General features: G+C 41.5%; 1 protein-coding gene and 1 pseudogene across 1 annotated transcript in view; one reads left to right on the top strand and one right to left on the bottom strand.

Moving 5' to 3' along the window:
• The window catches only part of LOC104981417 (chromosome unknown open reading frame, human C11orf63), an 80,302-nt gene that overhangs the window by 15,415 nt on the left and 45,168 nt on the right, over positions 1 to 19,719 (bottom strand). The window contains exons 4-6 of the mRNA XM_010830506.1: positions 16,661 to 16,774; positions 6,896 to 7,557; positions 1,214 to 1,508 (exon numbers count right to left, since the gene is read on the bottom strand). Coding sequence (XP_010828808.1) covers positions 1,214 to 1,508; positions 6,896 to 7,557; positions 16,661 to 16,774 — 1,071 coding nt within the window. The remainder of the gene's footprint in view (positions 1 to 1,213; positions 1,509 to 6,895; positions 7,558 to 16,660; positions 16,775 to 19,719) is intronic.
• Positions 16,954 to 17,864, top strand: LOC104981476 (annotated as a pseudogene).

The following is a 19,719-nucleotide window of genomic DNA, read 5'->3' as shown; positions in this document are numbered from 1 at the left end:
CTCATTCACTATACATCCCCCAGCACCTGACTCCGGGTCCTGGAAGGACACATATGTCCTCAACCTATGTGTTGAGTTGAACTGAGGATGGCTCCCTAAATCTGCCTGAGAGTGGACGTTCCCCTGGACCCAGACTCTTGTGCCCCCAGCTGCTGAGTGTCGTGTTCCGTGGCTCACAGTCGAGTCCCTCCCTGAGAACTGCCCTCACCCAGATGGAGTAGCCCAAAGTTACTACCAAAGTAACAAAGTAGTAGCCCACAGGAGCCGTGCCCAAAGTTACTACCCTTCCCCACAGACGGGCAACAGCCAGTGGCTGATCCGTGACAGGGAACAGCTGGTGCCTTGCCTCTGAAGGGCCATCCCAGCTTCAGAACCCTCGTGGGCTTGGCTGAAGCTTCCATTTTCAGCCTCAAAGCTGCCGCCTCTCCCTCGCCCGGCCCTGCCTGCTCCCTCCCTCCCAGGGGTGGTTCTGGAGGAGGGCTCCAGCTCATAAATCTCCACTTCAGAGTCTGTTCCTGGGAGGGCCCATCTTCCAACCAGGTCTTTCCCTGTTGCCCCTTAAAGCATTTTCCAGCTTTTTCCCTTACTATTTGACACTAGAAAACAAGTGGTCTCTCCTGAGGAGTTTTTATTTGGAACAGTGGAGAAACATAAAGGACATAAAAAGACTCCTTCATTTCTTCCTGGAAACCTTCCTTTTTTGCCTCCCACCCCCATTTCCTTTATTTAGCAAAGCAGACCCGATGGGGAAGACTTCAGTGCACAAAGGTGCTAATGATGGTGAATGTTTTTGTTGTTTTAAAAATATTTTCATTGGAGGCTAATTGCTTTACAGTGTTATATTGGTCTCTGCCATACATCAACATAAATCAGCCAAAGGTATACATATGTCCCCTCCCTCTTGAACCCCGCTCCCACCCCACCCTGCACCCCATGATGAATCTTATAGATAGTATCGAGTTATAGTAAACACAGAACTCAGTAAAGCAAACATTTCAGAAGAAAAGTGCAGTCATTGGCTGTCCTGGGTGTTTTACTGCAGGAGCTGAGGTTGAGATGAGAGTCAAGGGAAGAGTTCTTAGGGGACTGGGGCAGGAAGAAGAGAAAGAGGAGGAAGAGGAGCATCCCTATTCCAGGCCTATGATAAGGGGAATGAAAGTCAAGGACCATGCGTATTATCAAAATGGAAGGTTAAGTAAGATGCTGTTATTACCTTAATGCTGCTTCTTTTCCTATGCTTTTTCCCCTTTTCCAGTTGAAACAGATAGCTTTCAGAATTGCTGCGGCTGATTTTCACTTGGTTTCTTTGGCTTCTCTCTGAACTGAGTTGGGATTCACTCTCCACCCTTGGCAGTATGGGTGGAAGGGTGAGGCCGGGTGAGGCCCCTTCGTGGGGCTGCACCTCTGTAAGCTGCAGCAGGGCTTGCTGATGCTGCTCCATTATCTGGGAGAGCCGGGAATCTGGGGAAGCCTTAGCAGGTTGTTCCTCAGAGGAGGAATGGAATTTCCTTAAAGGAAAAACAAAAAAAGCACAAATCTGTTAAAATGTAGATACATAAGACTTAGCATAAAAGTCTTCATGAACCATTGATTTACTGTATTTACCACTCCCAAAGAACCCACCACCAATGCAGGAGACATAAGAGACGCAGGTTCCATCCTTGGATTGGGAAGATCCCCTGGAGGAGGAAGTGGCAACCCAGTCCGGTATTCTTGCTTGGAGAATCCCATGGACAGAGGAGCCTGGTGGGCTATAGTCCATGGGGTTGCAAAGGGTAGGACTTGACTGAAGTGGACTGGACTTAACATGCATGACAATCAAATTAATGTCCTTTAGTTTAATCTTTTCATAATTATATTATTATCCATATTGTCCTATTTTTTTCTTTACGATATTCTAGCTCTTACTTAGAACTTTCATTTACTGCATTCAGAATGGAAACAACACCATTCTGAAAAATCAAAGGCCTTCCCACCACAAAATATCTGGATGTGGTGTATTAAATTAAATAAATATCCTTTTAATTGTATAATTTGTAAGAGAGATGGGGAATCTTCAAAGACCACAAACTAAACAGGAACTAAAACTAAAGCAGATTTTGGATGAGCTGAAGCTATAGCTCTCTTGGAGGGGATTTTGAACCTAAGTGCTTGCATTTTACCATTTAACACTGGGGTTAGATATGTCAGACCTTGGCCTTGTGTGGGGCAGGGAATCAGAAGTGAGATACCTACACTAAGGCTCTTACCCTTGAAGATCCCATTCTCCAGGGGATCTTTGCGACCAAGGGCTCGAACCCAGGTCTCCTGCATTGCAGGCAGATTTTTTACTATCTGAGCCACCAGGGAAGCCCTGAAGAGATACAGCCTCAATAAAAAGGCAGATTAGTAAAAAACTCATTCACCAGCCTTGAGAAACAACAGAGCAACACTATCTTTGTCTAGGCTCTGAACTAGGGGGGAAAAAAATTCCCTGGGAATTTGGGGCAATATTTGGGGTTCAAATTTACCTTACCTACATAACCATGGAACTCCAACACCAAGAAATTAACATAAAAATGATACTGGAGGAAGGATACCTCTGTAGGTGGCAGAAGCAGATACTAAAGTTCTCTGGAAAAATGCAAATCAAAACGACAATGAGCCACTACCTTACATCAGTCAGAAAGGCCATCATTAAAAAGTCTACAAATAAGAAAGGCTGGAGAGGGTGTGGAGAAAAGGGAAGCCTCCTACACTGTTGGTGGGAATGTACATTGGTACAGCCACTATGGAGAACAGTACAGAGATTGCTCAAAAAACTGAATATAAAGTTGCCATATGACACAGCAATTCCACTCCTGGGCATATCTCCAGACAAAAGTATAATTTGAAAAGATAACTATGCATCCCTATGTTTATAGAAGCAGTATTTACAGTAGCCAAGACATGGAAACAACCTAAATGCCCATCAACAGATAAATAAGGTATGGTGCATACACACAATGGAATATTACTCAGCCATGGAAAAGAATGAAAGAATGCCATTTGCAGCTACGTGGATGGACCTGGAGGTTATCATACTAAATGAAGTAAGTCAGAAAGAGAGAGACAAATACCATATCACTTATATGTGGAATCTAAAATACGACACAAATGAACTTATCTATGAAACAGGAACAGACCCACAGACAGAGAGGACAGACTTGTGGTTGCCAAGGGGTTGGGGGAGGCTTGGACTGGGAGTTTGGGACTAGCAGATGCAAACTATTATATGTGTTAGTTGTACTCAGTCATGTCTGACTCTTTGCAACCCCATGAACTGTAGCCTGCCAGGCTCCTCTGTCCATAGCAACAATGCTGGAGACGGTTGCCATTTCCTTCTCCAGGGGATCTTCCCAACTCAGGGATTGAACCTGGGTCTCCCATATTCCAGGCAGGTTCTTTACCATCTAAGCCACTAGGGAAGGCCCAAACTACTGTATACAGAATGTATAAACAGCATTGTATATCATAGGTGACTATATTCAGTATCCTGTAATAAATTACAGTGGAAAAGAGTATGAAATAAAAGTTCTCTGGAAGGATACATCCCCACCCAAACCTGCCTAGGTGTCTACAGATAAGGTGGTTACACATAAGTTCACAATCCAAAATTTTAGAACATGTAAGGAAATAACCTACCAAATAAGACAGTCCAGACACACATGCAAACTCACATACAAAGCAGTAGTAGATTTCTAAGAATTTAGGATAACTGAATATTAGAAAGCATTTGTAAGCAAGCATGTGTATAATGATTAAAGACATGAAATAAGAAATAAAAACTCTGAGAGATATATTCTGAAAAAGCAACAGGAAGGTTTTAATCAGAACCATACAGAAGTTCTAGACATGAAAAGCACCATCACTGAAATTTACAACCAATGGACACGTTAAAGACCATATTGGACACAGCCAGAGACTTATAAACAGGAAATTTCTCAGAAAGAAGCACAGAGAGATATGAGATGGGAAATAAGAAACAGTTAAAAAGACATGGAGTCTAGAATAAGAGGATCAAATATATATCTATTGTGTGTTCCTGAAGGGAAAATAGAGCAAATTTGGGAAACATACTATTCAAAGGGAAGATATGTGATGATTTTCCAGAATTTATGAAAAAGATGAACCTTCAGATTTAGGAAGCCCAGAAAAGTCACAAGCAAGATTATAAATTTCAAACTAAATATATCATAGTGAAGCTTGAAAACACAAAAAGCAAAGGAGAGACCGCAAAACCAACAAGAGAATAAAAGACAAAAAGAATGATAAATACATTGATAAAAGTCTTTTCAAAGAAATACAGAAGCCAGGAAATAGAGAAACAGTGTTTTTCAAAGAGTGTAATTCTTTACCGAGTTAAACAGTAATTTAAGAGAATAAAGTAAAGGAATTTCAGGTAAGTTTACCAGTGAAATGTACTTGCTGAAAGAACTTCTGAAGGATCTACTTGAAGAAGGAAGAGTGAAATGGGAGAAAGATGGAAAGCAAAGATATTAACAAACAATCAGTTAAATCTAAAACAGCATGGACTCTATCCAACAATAATAAAACAGCAATTAGGAGATATAAGATGCTGAATGAGAAGAGTATGTATGACACAAAGGGTGACTGGATTAGAACAATCCAATGATTTTGAACATGTCTGCAGGATAATAGAAATATTAATTTAACACTAGACTAGTTAAGTATGTAAGTTAAAAAAAAAGAATAGAAAGAAAATATGCATTTCTAAATCAGTAGAGGGGAAAGGTAATAAAGTTCTATCAGTTTAATAGATAATATTTTTTTTTTAAAGATATGAGAAAAAAGTAGGGTGGTTAGGACAAATTAAGATAGTGGAAATAAGATTTGAGTATCACAAAAAATATAAGTAGTCTAAAGTTTAAAATCTGCCCACAAACAACAACAAAAGAAAGGCCAAACAAAAAAACACATGCGAACTAAATAGATTTACTGAAAAATTCTATGTAACTTTCAAGGGACAGTTCCAATTGTGTATCCCAGAGGATGTGAAATGAGGGAATTATTCTAAGGCTGGTATAATCTTAGTATAATTGATAACACATCCAGACAAGGCCAGTGACAGATTGGAGAATTTTAAGCCAGTCTCACTTCCTACATGTGAATGTTAAATCCTAAATAGCATTAACAAATCAAATCAAGCAGTTTATTAAAATAGTATGACAAGGTGGGATTGTCCTAGGAGTAAAAGGTTGGTGGAAGGGTAGAAAATCTGTTAATACATTTAGCCACATTAAAGAATTAAAGGAGAAAAATTTTCAATTGATGCAGAAAAAGTATTTGATAACATTAAGCATCTATTTATGATAGATTTTTGCAAAAAAATAGGACGTTTCCTCTATATCTCCCTAAGTACTAAAAATTAAATATTTTTAATGGCAAAATGTTAGAAGCACTCCCTCTAAAGTCGGGGAAAAAAAGACAAAAATGCCTGCTATCTATCTATCACTATCTCTTCTAGGAAGTGAATTCTAAATCTTGTTAAATGTACATTCCACACCTCCAAGTGGAGCACTGAAATGTCTGCTGATTAATTCATACGTGTTAAAATTGTCTCTCTACTTTGAAAATAAGCTCCTTGAGGGTTCCCATGCATCATACTACTTTTGTATCTTCTATAACATTTCAGTCCTATATTCAGTTGTATCAGGCGTGTAATAAATACATTTGATTGAATGGCATCAAGAAATCCCCCTTGATTTTAAAAATAACTTTTCATTTCTCTAATTACAGAAGTAATGCATATACATTGTAGGGAATTTGGACAGCTCAGAATATATAAAGAAGAAATTAAAAATAATCCCAAACTCTTTTGCCAGAGGAAAACATTATTGATGTTTTGGATGATTTTCCATCTTCTGTGTACATTTCAACACATATGTGAAGCTCATACTCTTTTAGGTAAAATTTTGTACCTCACTATTTTCTCTCTATAAGGACTTCCCAGGTGACTCAGTGGTAAAGAATCCATCTGGCAATGCAGGAGATAAGAGTTTGATCCCTGAGTGGGGAAGATCCCCTGGAGGAGGAAATGGCTGCCCAACTCCAGTATTCTTGCCTGGAGAATCCCATGAACAGAGAAGCCTGGTGGGCCATAGTCCATGGGGGTCGCCAAGAGTCAGACATGACTTAGCAGCTAAACAACAATAACAACATTTTCTCCCTATAGAAGCATAATTTTAAAGGGTGTATTGTTTTTCAGTCACTAAGTCATGTCTGACTCTTTGCAACCCTGTGGACTGTAGCATGCGAGGCTCCTCTGTGCATGGGATTCTTCAGGCAAGAATACTGGAGTGGGTAGCTATTCCCTTCCCCAGAGGAAAATGAAGGTGAAATCTTTACAGTCTGAGCTACCAAGGAAGCCCATTTAAATAATTCCATGATATTTAATATAATTTACTTAAACATTTCTTTATTCAATTATTGTCATTTCTGTAAATGGTGATATTTTTGCACATACATAATTTTTTCTGCATTTTAGATTATTTTCTTAAGATTGACCATTACAGGGTTGGAGATAATTTGTTTCCTCCAAATATTACTTGCAGTTCTCAAGATATACTGTATCTTTTTTTTTTAACTGTATCTTTTTTGATAGGGTCCCTCTGTCCTTCTCCCCGCTAGTCTCTGGTTTAACTACAGTGGAAAAGCTAGAGACAGGGAAGAAGAAAATAAATACATGAAAAGTGGACTATTTTAGGTAGAAGGCCAGAGCTAAGGACGCCGTTAGGTGAATTTCTCCTCTTGCCTGACCACTGTCATGAACCCACCCCTCTGTCCAGCATCCCATCCTTCCCTCTTCTAGCCTCTCATTTCTCCAGAAAACCACCTGAGAACAGGGAATTCTTACCATAATATTTCTAAGTTCTTATACTTTGTCTCTGTATAAGCCAGTTGGGGTTGCTTCTTCTTTTCGGTTGATGCTTGCCTGTTTATGTTAGAAACAGACTGAGAGCCTTTCTGGCTACCGGATGGGTGTTTCTTGTTAAGTTCATGAAGATAGTTCAAGTGCATATCGGATAGAGTGTCGATGTGTAGCTGCTGGTAGGAAAACCTTTTCTCTTCTTGGTCGTTGTGTCCTCTTTCTCTATTAGCGTTCATCACTGGGTAATACCTGGCAGGATTTTTATATAATACTTTGTCAGAAACCTGGTGTAGTGGAGAAAATTGATTGGTGGTTACTGTGGGATCCTGGCTTCTCAGTACACTTGAGTATTGTAAATCATCGTTGGTGGCATTCATAATCACAACTGTTTCCTGTGTTACTTCAGTATCAATAGGCTTATTTGGGTTTTGCTGATGTCTGGGAGTGTTATTCTGGTTTCCTTGACTGACAACCAGCTCTTCAGTCACCAAAGACTTTGGGCCATGCTGGTGTCTACGCTGTTTTCGAATCTTGTGCTTGGCTGGTTTTCTGGAAGGTTGCTGGCCATTGGTTGTTTCCGAAGATTGACCTCTGGGTCCACTGCTTGACTTTTCATGTTCATATTGAGACCAGTGTTCTTGGTAATCCTAAAAAGATATTTTTTGTTAATGTAAAGTTAAAAGACTGAATTTAAAGTAAAGTTAAAAGACAAAAATTTTAGTGTTTCTCAAACTGGGAGTTTTGAGACTTCTAGAAAGGTGATCATGGGATTGAAAGGAGATAAAGAGAACACAGGGGGCTTTCCTCATTTCAGGTAATGAGAGGGTGATTAGCTGAGCGCTTCCTCTTGGCAATTTCTAGAAAAAAAAATAGCTTAGAAAGGGCATTATATTAAGGGCAAGTCTTTGACTTAAAATGTTGTAAAATGAAGTATTACCACATAGGGGGAGAAAGCAGCTTTTTCTCTAAAGAGCTGCATACAGAGGAAGTGCAAATCAGCGTCAAAATACGCACATTTGTCTTAACTAAGAAAAATATTAAAAATCTCAACCAGAAAGAACATCAACGATTTACTTTACCCACTAAATACAAGTTTAGTATGAAATACAATTCACATTATCAGATCTTAGTCATATAGGTCAGAAGCCAGAAATGACCTCTTCACCAGATGAAACAAATTAGATTTTATTCAGAGGATTATAAAAGAGTCTGCATGGTGATGGGACATCTGTGAAACCACAAGGGTTGTTTTGCTTCTGTTCCTTAATATAGCCTGTACTTAGGCAATCAAACATCTGGGGGAAATATTTCAATTTCAGAACAGTCTTTATGCTTTCCAAAGTCTTGTAACAACACAATGTACTCCTGGTATAATAGATACACTATGTAACTATATTGCACTAAGCCATTTAGACATATTTCCCAAGGAATAAAGCACTCATTACTTTGTGAAAAACTAGCTGAGTTAAGAGGCCTCTGGAAAGAATGATTATATGCTTACTGAAAACAGTCAGAGAACCATATGCCCCCATGTGCTGTGTAACTGCAACATATTTCTTCCCATCTGAACACACATATAAAAAGCCTCTGTGGCCTGTATCTATGCAAGGTTAATGGAAAAAGCGCAAATTACACAGATTGTTCAAGAAAAAAAAACCTTGAAATGAATAAATCATGTTTTTGCTCAAATTGTTTTAGGGATATTTCACTTTTTTGATATAATTGCCAAGACTCCTGTAAAATATACTACTACTGTATAATACTACTCTTGTATAATATCATTTAGTGCCATTCTATTTCTCATGATATCTCATTATAATAAGGTTGAGATTTTTGAATTTAAAATAGTAATATATAATATTCTTATATCAGATTTTCATGTAAGAGTGACTTATAATTTGAAATTTAGAGTACGTTCTCCTTAGATTTTGAACTTTCTGGAAGATTGTTCTGATTAGCTCCTTAAAGTTTTTACCTGCAGTGTCCAAAAAAGAAAAACTTCCTTCTCTGTATTTCAGTTGAAAGGGTCCTTCCTTCCATGCAGTATACTGAGCTGCATGGACACAATGTGGGCAAGAAGGCTCTGCCAGTGCACAGCCTAAGAGCATCCTTGCTTGTAATGCATCCAGAAGAAAATTATTTTGACTCTTACAGGTGTGTTCATGAAACACAGTGGCTCTTTTTATGGCTATTATCACTGTTCTTGAAGGTCAAGAAAGATCCACTTTTGCGATGATCTATAGATATTTACTGATGCTGATGTTATTCTTTTCAGTATTTGTTTAGCCTTTTTTGTTGACTTTTAATGTTGTGTCAATTTCTGCTGTACAGCAAAATGACTCATATACATATGTACATGCCTTTTTTGTGTGTGTGTGTTTTTTTTTTGTGTGTGTGTACATGCTTTTAAATATCCTTTTCCATTCTGGTTTATCACAAGAATATAGTTACCTGTACTAGACAGTGTAAGATCTTGCTGTTTATCCATCCTATCTATGACAGTTTGCATCTGCTAATCCCAGATTGCCCAGCCATCCCTCCACTCCTCCTCCCTCTTGGCAACCTCAAGTCTGTTCTCTGTGTCTGTGAGTCTGTTTCTGTTTCATAGATTAGTTCATTTGTGACATATTTTAAATTCCACATGTGACTGGTATCAGATGGTATCTGTCTTCCTGACTTCACTTAGTATGCTAATCTCTAGGTCCATCCATGTTTGTTCAGCTTTTTAACTGCTGGAAAAATAAGTGACCAGGAGTTCTTCTTCTGCTACCATCTGACTGTGCTTGGTCCAGTTCTCTCTCTCATTTCCACCAATGAGAAATGACCCGAAGTCATTCCACCAATGAGTACCAGACCCGAAGTCTTGGCTTACCACTTGGTCTTAATCACGTTATACCTTTTCTGCTGACAATTCAGACGACAGCAGTGCTCTTCACGGGGCGCTTTGTCAATAAGGCCAAGGACTCATCATTTCGTGAGAAACTTCAATTGTCTCAAGTGTTAAATCTGCTATTCACGTAAATGTGAGTACCCAGGGATGGCATTTCAGTCTCCGTAAAGAAAGACATTTATGGGCTGGATGTGATTTGTCTCACCTTCCGAGCAGCCTACTTGAAATCTGAGGTTTACTAAAGATGTATTACCTACAATTGAGGCATCAGGTGTCACTCTTTAGGGCAAGACCTGAGTTCCCTGAAGTTAATATACAAAGCCATTCTCAGGCTATTTAATCTCCATCAGCACTGAAATCCTCTACTGCATCCCCCTCTCCCTGGGATTCTTTTGTTAGCAACACTCACAATCAGTCCAGACTACATGCACTCAGAATAACTGCTTAATGGCAGTAGGTTTTTCCAGCACACACACAGCAGAGTCCTGTGGCTGGGACATTAGCACCAGAGTCTCCTGATGCCTGATGCTAGGATGATAGCTTCTTAGTAAGATCTGTACTCAGTTTTTAATGCTCCTCCGTATTGTGCCATCCAAGGGAAGTTTGCCACCAACCCTGAGAAGGGCAGCAGCTGACTCTTTTTCATGACTTTCCGGTTTACATGACATAAGCAGAGGGGAGAATGCACACTTCGATCTCAGCAAAAACGGAATGTTCATCTGCTTTAAAACAAAAGCCATTCTTATTCTTAACCACCCTGATCAACCCGAGAGTCCTGAGGGCTATGCCTGGACTCCAAGATTAGCTCTGAAGTTTGTGTTGTCTTTTTTATTATTTGATTTTTAATTGGAGGATAATTGCTTTACAATGTTGTGTTGGTTTCTGCTGTACAACATCGCAAATCAATCATAACTATACATATGTATGTCGCCTCCCTCCCACCCACCCCTCATCCTGCCCCTCTCGGTCATCACAGAGCACCAGGCTGGGCTCCCTGTGCTCTGTAGTAGCTTCCCACTAGCTGTCTACTTTACACAGGGTAGTCTGTAAATGTCAGTGCTACTTTCTCAATTTGTTCCACCCTCTCCTTCCCCCACTGTGGCCACAGGTCCATTCTCTACATCTGTTCTCCAAGTGTGCTGTGTTTCTTAACAACAAAACACATATTCTTTGAGTCTGGGTTATACATTCCATCCAATAATATTAATAAAATTTAGAGAAGACATTAACTGGCTCTAATTTTTTGTGTTTGGATGAATAAATGCATCATAATTCTGCTGAAAGCATTGGAGGCAAAACCCGATGAATAGCTCTTTGGAAAGGTGGAGAGATAACTTAGGGTGGGATTACGAGAACTTTGACGTTAACAAGTCAAAGATGCTACATATCTTTCACACCGTCATTTCTTATCTAGAGAGGCAAGAGTTATTTTATTTTAGAGAGAAGAAGGAAAACATCCTATTTCATCCCTTTGAAGCCTTCCTTAACCGGGGAACGTTCGTCTTTTCCTTTTGACCACATGCTTCTCTCCTGGGAAGGTTCTTCTGCAGGTGAAAGTGTGCCCTCTTACACTGGCCCCCTGGGCTCCGACTCTTGGCTAAGTATTCTGTACATTTCTGAGTACACAACAGAAATGGGATCTGGAAAAGATTCACAGGAGAGCACAAAACAATTCAGGGTGATAGAACCTCATGGACAGGTAAAGGACGATGGATTACTCAAGATAAAGATGTCAAGCATGGGTAAGGCCTTATACAGAAAATAATGAGAATGACCATCTCATTTTTAAAGTGAAAATACACAGGCTTAAATGGTCTCAGGGACCTTGTTTCCAGCATATCACCTTTCTTTTTCTGTTCCTATATCTCTAGTTTCTTATCCTTTCTAGCATGTGAAAGTGTTAGTCACTCAGTTGTGTCCAGCTCTTTGCGACCCCATAGACTATAGCCTGCCAGGCTCCTCTGTACATGGAATTCTCCATGCAAGAATACTGGAGTGGGTAGCCGTTCCCTTCTTCAGGGGACCTTCCCAACCCAGGAATCAAACCCAGGTCTCCTGAATTGTGGGCATATTCTTTACCATCTGGTAAAGACCTTGTAAAGCCACCAGGGAAGCAAGCAAGTAAATGTTTAAAGCTCTTCTATTAAGAAAGAAAGAAAAAAAAAAAGAAACAATTCCTTACTTGACCTCATTCTCTGGTTAAACTTCATCTCTTCAGTGGGGGTGGGGGATAGATTGGGATTGACGCATATACTACTATCTAGAAAACAGATGATTCTTTTTGAGAACCTACTGTATAGCACAGGGAACTCTACTCCGTGCTCTGGGGTAACCTAAATGGGGAGGAAATCCCCCCAAGAAGGGGATACATGTACACAATAGCTGATTCACTTTGCTGTGCAGCAGGAGCTAACACAATATTGTACAGTAACTATTGTTGTTGGTCAGTCACTAAGTCAAGCCCGACTCTGCGACCCCATGGACTGTAGCATGCCAGGCTTCCTTGTCCTTCACTATCTCCCGGAGTTTGCTCAGACATGTCCATTGAGTTGGTGATGTTACCTAAACGTTTCATCCTCTGCTGCCCTCTTCTCCTTTTGCCTTCAATCTTTCCCAGCATCAGTGTCTTTTCCGATGAGTCAGCTCTTCGTAACAGGTGGCCAGAGTACTGGAGCTTCAGCATCAGTCCTACCAATGAATATTCAGGGTTGATTCTTTAGGATTGACTGGTTTGATCTTGTAGTCCAAGGGACTCTCAAGAGTCTTCTCCGGCACCATAATTCAAAAGAATCAATTCTTCAGTGCTAAGCCTTCTTTATGGTCCGACTCTCACATCTGTACATGACTACTGGAAAAGCCAGAGCTTTGACTATACGGACCTTTGTCGGCAAAGTTGTCTATAATATTGAAAAAGCAACTACTCCAGTAAAAATTAAAAAACAAACAAAAAAATCCCCAAACATCTCATCTTGTAATCCATCGCCAAGCATCTTAAACTGCAGGTTGGTCTTCATCTTCCCTGCTGTCATCCTGACCCCTGTACACTGCACGTGGACCCTTACTCTCACCGCCCCAGGGAAACTGCTCTGCTCAGGCCACCAACCACCTCTTAGTTGCTAAATCCTATGGTACCACTTTCTTTAACTTTCTGTTTTTTCACACTTACACTATTATTTCAAACTTACAGAAAAAAATGGCAAGAATAGCACAGAGAACCCCTAGATATCTTCACTGATTCACTTTTTAACATTTTGGCACGTTTCATCATTCTCTCTCTCTGTGGGTCACTCACTCTCCATATGTAGACAGACACACAAGTACACATTCTGTCATTTAAACTGTTATTGCTGGTCCCATCATCACTTAGTTGGTCTGAATCATTTGAGACTTGCATCTGTGAGTTGGATACATTCCTCCCTTTTCGTGGCACAGGTGCACAGGCTTCTCACTGTGGTGGCTTCTCTTGCTGAGAAGCACAGGCTGTAGAAGTTCAGGCGTCAGTAGCTGCAGCTCCTGGGCTCAGGAGCACAGGCTCAGTAGTTGTGGCACAAGTGTTTAGTTGCCAAAAATCTTTTAATTGACATAGAGAGCCTTTCCTGGCCCCCGGCTAGCCTGCCCAGCCTCTGTCCCCTCCTCACACCTTTCCCCTTTAGTCACTGAACTCCAGGCAAAACTCTTAGGGCAGACTAGACTCCCCCCACTTTCATTCCTCTGCTCTCATCTGTCTGCTTGGCATGGCTCAGAGGGTAAAGCGTCTGTCTACAATGCGGGAGACCTGGGTTCAATCCCTGGGTTGGGAAGTTCCCCTGGAGAAGGAAATGGCAATCCAGTCCAGTACTCTTGCCTGGAAAATCCCACGGACTGAGGAGCCTGGTAGGCTACAGTCCATGGGGTCACAAAAAGTCGGACACGACTAAGCGACTTCACTTTCAGTTTCACTTTCCAGGGTCAGCTTAGATGCCATGCCTTTTCGAGAGGCTTTTCCCATCTTTTTAGGGCAGAATTAGGTGCTCTTTTAGTTATACTGCATTTTATGCTGACTTTCATATCACTGAATTCTGATGACTACATAACTGTTTTGAGCTCCTTAAGGGTAGGAACCATTTTTAAAAGGGTCTTTTGTTAAGTTTTATTTCTATTTTTTTCTGAAGAGTTTTAAAAAACCTATATCTTTGGGGCCAGGCACCTAAAAGCTGCTGGTTGGAACATAGTAGGTATTCAATAATTATTTATTGTCTGAATTATTTTGATTTCACATAGAGGTATCTCTATGATAGTAAGAGTTGCTCATGGTTAGAGTATGTTTATTAAAGGATGTGTAGATTCTTTGAAAGTCACCTTTTAAGAAACAGATTTCAAATGAGGCCTATTTTCACTTAAGATTCAGTAAATGACCTATAAATGGTTTTCTAATCCACCACTGGGCTTCCTGGGTGGCACAGTGGTAAGAGATCCACCTGCCAATGCGGGAGACGCAAGTGATGTGGGTTCGATCCCTGGGTCAGGAAGATCCCCTGGAGAAGGAAATAGCAACCCACTCCGGTATTCTTGCCTGGAAAATCCCATGGACAGGGGAGCCTGGTGGGCTACAGTCCATGGGGTGGCAAAGAGTCATATATGACTGAGTGACTGAGTACACCATTAAATATCAAGTATCAGCTTTGGGCAAAGCAATGTCCTAGGAAGTGGAGAGGAAAATTCATACAAAATTACGGGAATTATCAAGGAACTTAGAGAGTAGCTGGTACAAAAGAAACACAGACAGCAGCTAATGGGACAAAGGTCAAACGGGGTAAACCCTGGAGGAGTGGTCCTGACCACAGGCATGACAGGATGCGGTGGGAGAGGCAGGAGGAGGGGAACCAGAGCAAAGGCAGTGGAGCTGGGTAATTGGAGAGAAGAAAGGCAGGCATCCTGGGGACCTTCCTGGCAGCCCAGTGGTTAAGACACTGCAGTTTGAATTCATGGTGCATGGGTTCAGTCCCTGGTCGGGGTACTAAGATCCCATATGCTGTGGGGCCAAAGGGAAAAAAATAAGGAAGGCAGCCTGGAGGTTTGTACATTGAGTATCCAGTCAGTGTGTTGGGTGCAGCAGGCAGCTAGGAAATCCTTTCTAAATAAAGGGAAACATTCCTTGGGCCGCTCTGTGTAGCCATCTTTCTGGGTCCAACAATCTTTAGATGTTTCTCTTCTTACTGTCTTCACTCAGGAGTGGGTTAGAACCAAGTAAGTCTAGGGCACTCAGAGATGAAACAGCTTTCTTCTGATTTTTTTCTTACAAAGTTTTTTGTTGTCTCTGCCTAGGGTCATGCCATGCATCAAGCACCCCAATTTTACCTTGATTCTTTTATCATTGGCTGAGATGCCTCCAATTTTTCATAGTGACAAGTGTGAAAACTAGAGGTTGTGAGAATCTTACATGCTTCAAGTGTGTTTTCCATAGTAATTTAAGTTAACTAGAGATAAAGGATCTTAGATTCGTAGCATTTTGCAGCTGGGATGGCCCTTGTAGTTCATTTCTTTTTCTGCAACTCTGAAAGTAGCCTGGAGGCCACTGTGGTGGGGAAAAAAAAAAAGATGATTTGAGCTGTCCCTCTTCTCTAATGTTTCTGAAACTGGAATGAGCTTTCTTCTTCTTCCCGCCCCCCACCCCTCCACCCCCGAATTACCTAACACGTGGGATCGTAGTTCCCTGACCAGGGATTGAACCCATGCCCCCTACATTGAAAGCACAGAGCCTTAACCACTGTATCACCAGGGAAGTCCCAGGAATGCGCTTTATTCTTATTATTGCTTTTCCTTTGAACACGATTCTAACTAATGATGTCAACAGGCTCTGTAGGCTGGGTGATTTCAAAGGGCTTCTCCTTCTGAAAACGTTTGTTGCTTAGTCGTGTCTGACTCTTTCCGACCCAATGGACTGTAGCCTGCCAGACTCCTCTGTCCATCAGGTTTCCTGGGCAAGAATACTAGAGTGGGTTGCCATTCCCTTCTCCAGGGGATCTTCCCAACCCAGGGATCAAACTGGGGTCTCCTGCATTGTAGGTGGCTTCTTTACTGTCTGAGCTACCAGGGAGGTCCAAGAATCACTACTACACATAACGCTATATACTGGTTCAAGAAGAAATCAGCTGCTAGACCTTTTCTTGATTCTTCTAGAAAAACAGTCAGTGAGGACAGTTTTGTGAAAATCTTCCCTGAAACAACATTGTGATTTCAAAGTAGTAAACCCATGGCCCTCAAAGGGATGCCATCATGCTAAATTACTAGGTAATAGGCTGTCATGTTATGCCAGTGAAGGTTTATTGAGGCTCTGGGGTTTCCCATCCATTTTTAAGGACTGTGCCCCTCCCCCCGCCATCACATAGGGATACTATGTGACTGATAACTCCAAAAGGAAATAGACCTGTTTTTTTTTTTTTTTTTTAATCTTGCCATGCTGTGTGGCATGTGGGACCTTATTTCCTGACCAGGGATCAAACCCAGGCCCCCTGCAATGGAAGCATGGAATCTTAATCACTAGACCGCCAGGGAAGTCCCCAGGAAACAGACTTGGGAACAGTATAGGATCGGACAGTGTTTTGGACCTGCCGTATTGCTTCCAGGCCATTCCTCTGAATATCTGCAGAGTGATGTAATGATTTTCCTCTAGGAAGGAGAACTTTGGGAAAGTGGGTAGGGTTGGCTGTCTGAGCAAGTAATGGCCCATCTGGGCAGAAGTCGTCTTACCCATCAGAAGGTAGGTAACTATTCTCAGGCATAAGAATAAACCCTTAAGTGATAAGATGTCAGCCACAGACCATCACTTAGATCCAGCAGTAACTCTTGAAACACACTTAAAATTCAATCTAGCAAGTGACCTTTAGCTGTTGGGCTCTTTGATGCCATTTGTCTTCAGGGTCTATAGCGACATTTCCAGTCTCTCTGGCATTCTGAATAGACGTCTTGTCAGTTACTCTGACGGGGTAGGAGATCTGCAGGGGTAAAACACAGACAACATGTTAACTGGATTCATTTTAGTCTGTACTCTCGAAAGAGGTCCTGCAGTGTTACGTTTTACCTATGGTTGATTTCAATCATTCATCTCAGGTAGCTTAGGTACCTGGATTATTCCCAAGGAAAATAGGAATAAACAATGTTTTCTCTTGTAGGGATGATGTGAGAATTGGTGTTTTGAAGTCAAATTTTGTTGTGTTGTTTAGTCGCTAAGTCAAGTCCTACTCTTCTGCCACCCTATGGACTGTAGCCCACTAGGCTCCTCTGTCCATGGAATTCTCCAGGCAAGAACACTGGAGTAGCGAGGGGCCAGTGGCAGTGGGCCTGGAGTGAGCAGGGTTCGGCGGCCTCACCTGTCCCCATTCAGAGGTGGCTATCGGTGGCAGCGGGCAGCGTGTCAGGCAGAGCGAGCCGTCACCAGGTGGGCAACAGGGGAACGTGGCTTAAGAAACTAATCACAGCCAAGTGCCTGTGCTTTGTTCTGCTGGCTGCAGATTTTATGGAAACCCTAGTACGAATGGCATGTGTTCAGTGCGCAATAAAGAACATCTTCAAATAGTAGTTCAGAATAGTGATGGTAGAATAAGCCCCCCTGTACTTTCTGTCTCTAGTCTGTCTGAGTCTTTACCAGCCCAGAGCACAGATGGCAGTGTCCCAGAAGCTCAGTCAGCGCTAGACGCTACATCTTCATCCATGTAGCCAAGCCCTGTATCACATCAGTCACTTTTATCAGAATCTGTAGTGTCTTCCCCAAGTGGACAGTACATCTATGGACAAAGCAATACTGGAAACAGATGACCTGCAAACTGCAGTATCAGAAACAGCATAGCAGCCGTCTGAAGAGAAAACCAAGTCTCTTGAAAAACCAAAACAGAAAAAGAATCTCTGTTTCATGTGCAGGAAGAAAGTGGGACTTACTGGGTTTGAATGCCAGGTGGAAATGTTTACTGCAGTGTATACCATTACTCAGATGTACACAACTGCTCTTACAATTAAAGACTGATGGCTGCTGAGAAAATCAGAAAAGAAAATCCAGTACTTGTTGGTGAAAAGATCCAGAAGATTTGAACTGCTGGGATACAAAATCCTTTGATTATCTGCAAACTAAAAACTGACGAGGTTTTTTTCCCCTAGTCCTTGGGAACGTAGAACAATGTATCTTGCACAGACCTTTAATCATGAATGTCATCATAGATTTTTGTTTTTGTTTTGAAAATTACTCTGAACATTTGTTTCCAATGCAGTTTCTGTGGCTGAAACAACTTAAGTAAACTCTGCGAATATTATCCTTTTAAGATCATTTTAATTTTAGTTGAGTGCAGAGGGCTTTTATAAGAAATGTGGAGAAATTTTGGAGGGCTGTGATTTTCCCCAGTATTAAACATGCATGCTTTAATCTTGCAGTTTATTTTCTCATTGTGTATAGCTTTTCTCTGCAGCACAATTTCTGTCTTGATAATGTCCTTTAGGGCACAGCTAGTTATCAGTAACTGAATATATATTAATCATTATGGCTGCTTCTGATGTTCACTGACAAAGGTTATACATATGTTAGCATATAGTTTCTTTGCACCTAGTATTTATGTCTGGATCATTTGTCACAGGAGAGCGTGTGTTGATACAATTTTAGTGAAGTTGCTCAGTTGTGTCTGACTCTTTGAGATCCCATGGACTGTAACCTACCAGGCTCCTCAATCCATGGAATTTTCCAGGCAGGAATACTGGAGTAGATTGCCATTTCCTTCTCCAGGGGATATTCCCGACCCAGGGATTGAACCCAGGTCTCCCGCATTGCAGGCAGACACTTTACCATCTGAGCCACCAGGGATGCAATTCTAAGTCTGTGTGTTTTTAAATTTTTTTGAGCGAGGGAAGGGAAAGCTGTACGCATTTCATTGCTGACTGCAGGTTTCTTTTAAGATTATGTTCATTGGCCTGTGTGTATACACTATAAAGAATGATCTGAAGTAATTAGCTGTATTTATATTTATCCACTGTCTTTGATTAAATAAAAAGGAAAACCATAAAAAGAAAAAAAAAAACAAAACACTGGAGCAGGTTGCCATGCCTTCTTCCAGGGGATCTTCCCGACCCAGGGATGGAACCCAGGTCTCCTGTGGCTCTTGAATTGCAGGCAGATTCCTTACCACTGAGCCACCAGGGAAAGCCCTTAGCTACCTGTTTTAAGTCGAGAAATTAGGTTGTCTTTGCGCTATACGGAATTCTAGCCACTGGGTAGCATTTCAGAGAACAGACTTAAAGTTCCGCAATCTTAAAGGTGGCAGAGATTCTGAAGATAACCCAGCACACCCTCTGGTGTTTCCATGCATCCCTTGTCGACCTTCCTCCCCTCACTGCCTAATCACATGCCCCTTCCACAGGCGGGAGAATCTGCTTGTCAGTATTTGTATAGATGGAGAGAGGAAGGCAGAGTAAGGTGGCTTGTGAATAGTCCCTTGCTGTGGGAGATCCAGTCCTTCCAACCACCCGCTGGAGTAATAAAATGTTAGATCTCTGAATCTCTGTTTCATTAATGATGAGCAATCTTTTCCATCTTCAAGAAACCTAACTGCTATGAATGAAAGTGTTAGTCACTCAGTCGTGTCTGGCCCTTTGCCACCCCATGGACTGTAGCCCGCCAGGCTCCCCTGTCCATGGAATTCCCCAGGTAAGAATACTGGAGTGGAAAGCCATTTCCTTTCCAGGGGATTGTCTCAATCCAGGGGTCGAACCCGGGTCTCCCAAATTGCAGGCAGATTCTTTATTGTCAGAGCCACCAGGGAAGCCCAGATTCTATTAGGCTGTTCCTTATAAGAGCAGTGATATGTTTGTAATTTCTATCCCTCTGCCCTTTGAAATAACACAGAATAACTCAATCCGTCTTTCAGAAAGTGCATTGGGGTTTAGGATCTGCATGGTTGCA

Source organism: Bison bison, unplaced genomic scaffold (assembly GCF_000754665.1).
Source record: "Bison bison bison isolate TAMUID 2011002044 unplaced genomic scaffold, Bison_UMD1.0 scf7180017864518, whole genome shotgun sequence".
NCBI classification, from domain to species: domain Eukaryota; kingdom Metazoa; phylum Chordata; class Mammalia; order Artiodactyla; family Bovidae; genus Bison; species Bison bison.
This window is presented reverse-complemented; position numbering and strand designations above follow the sequence as displayed.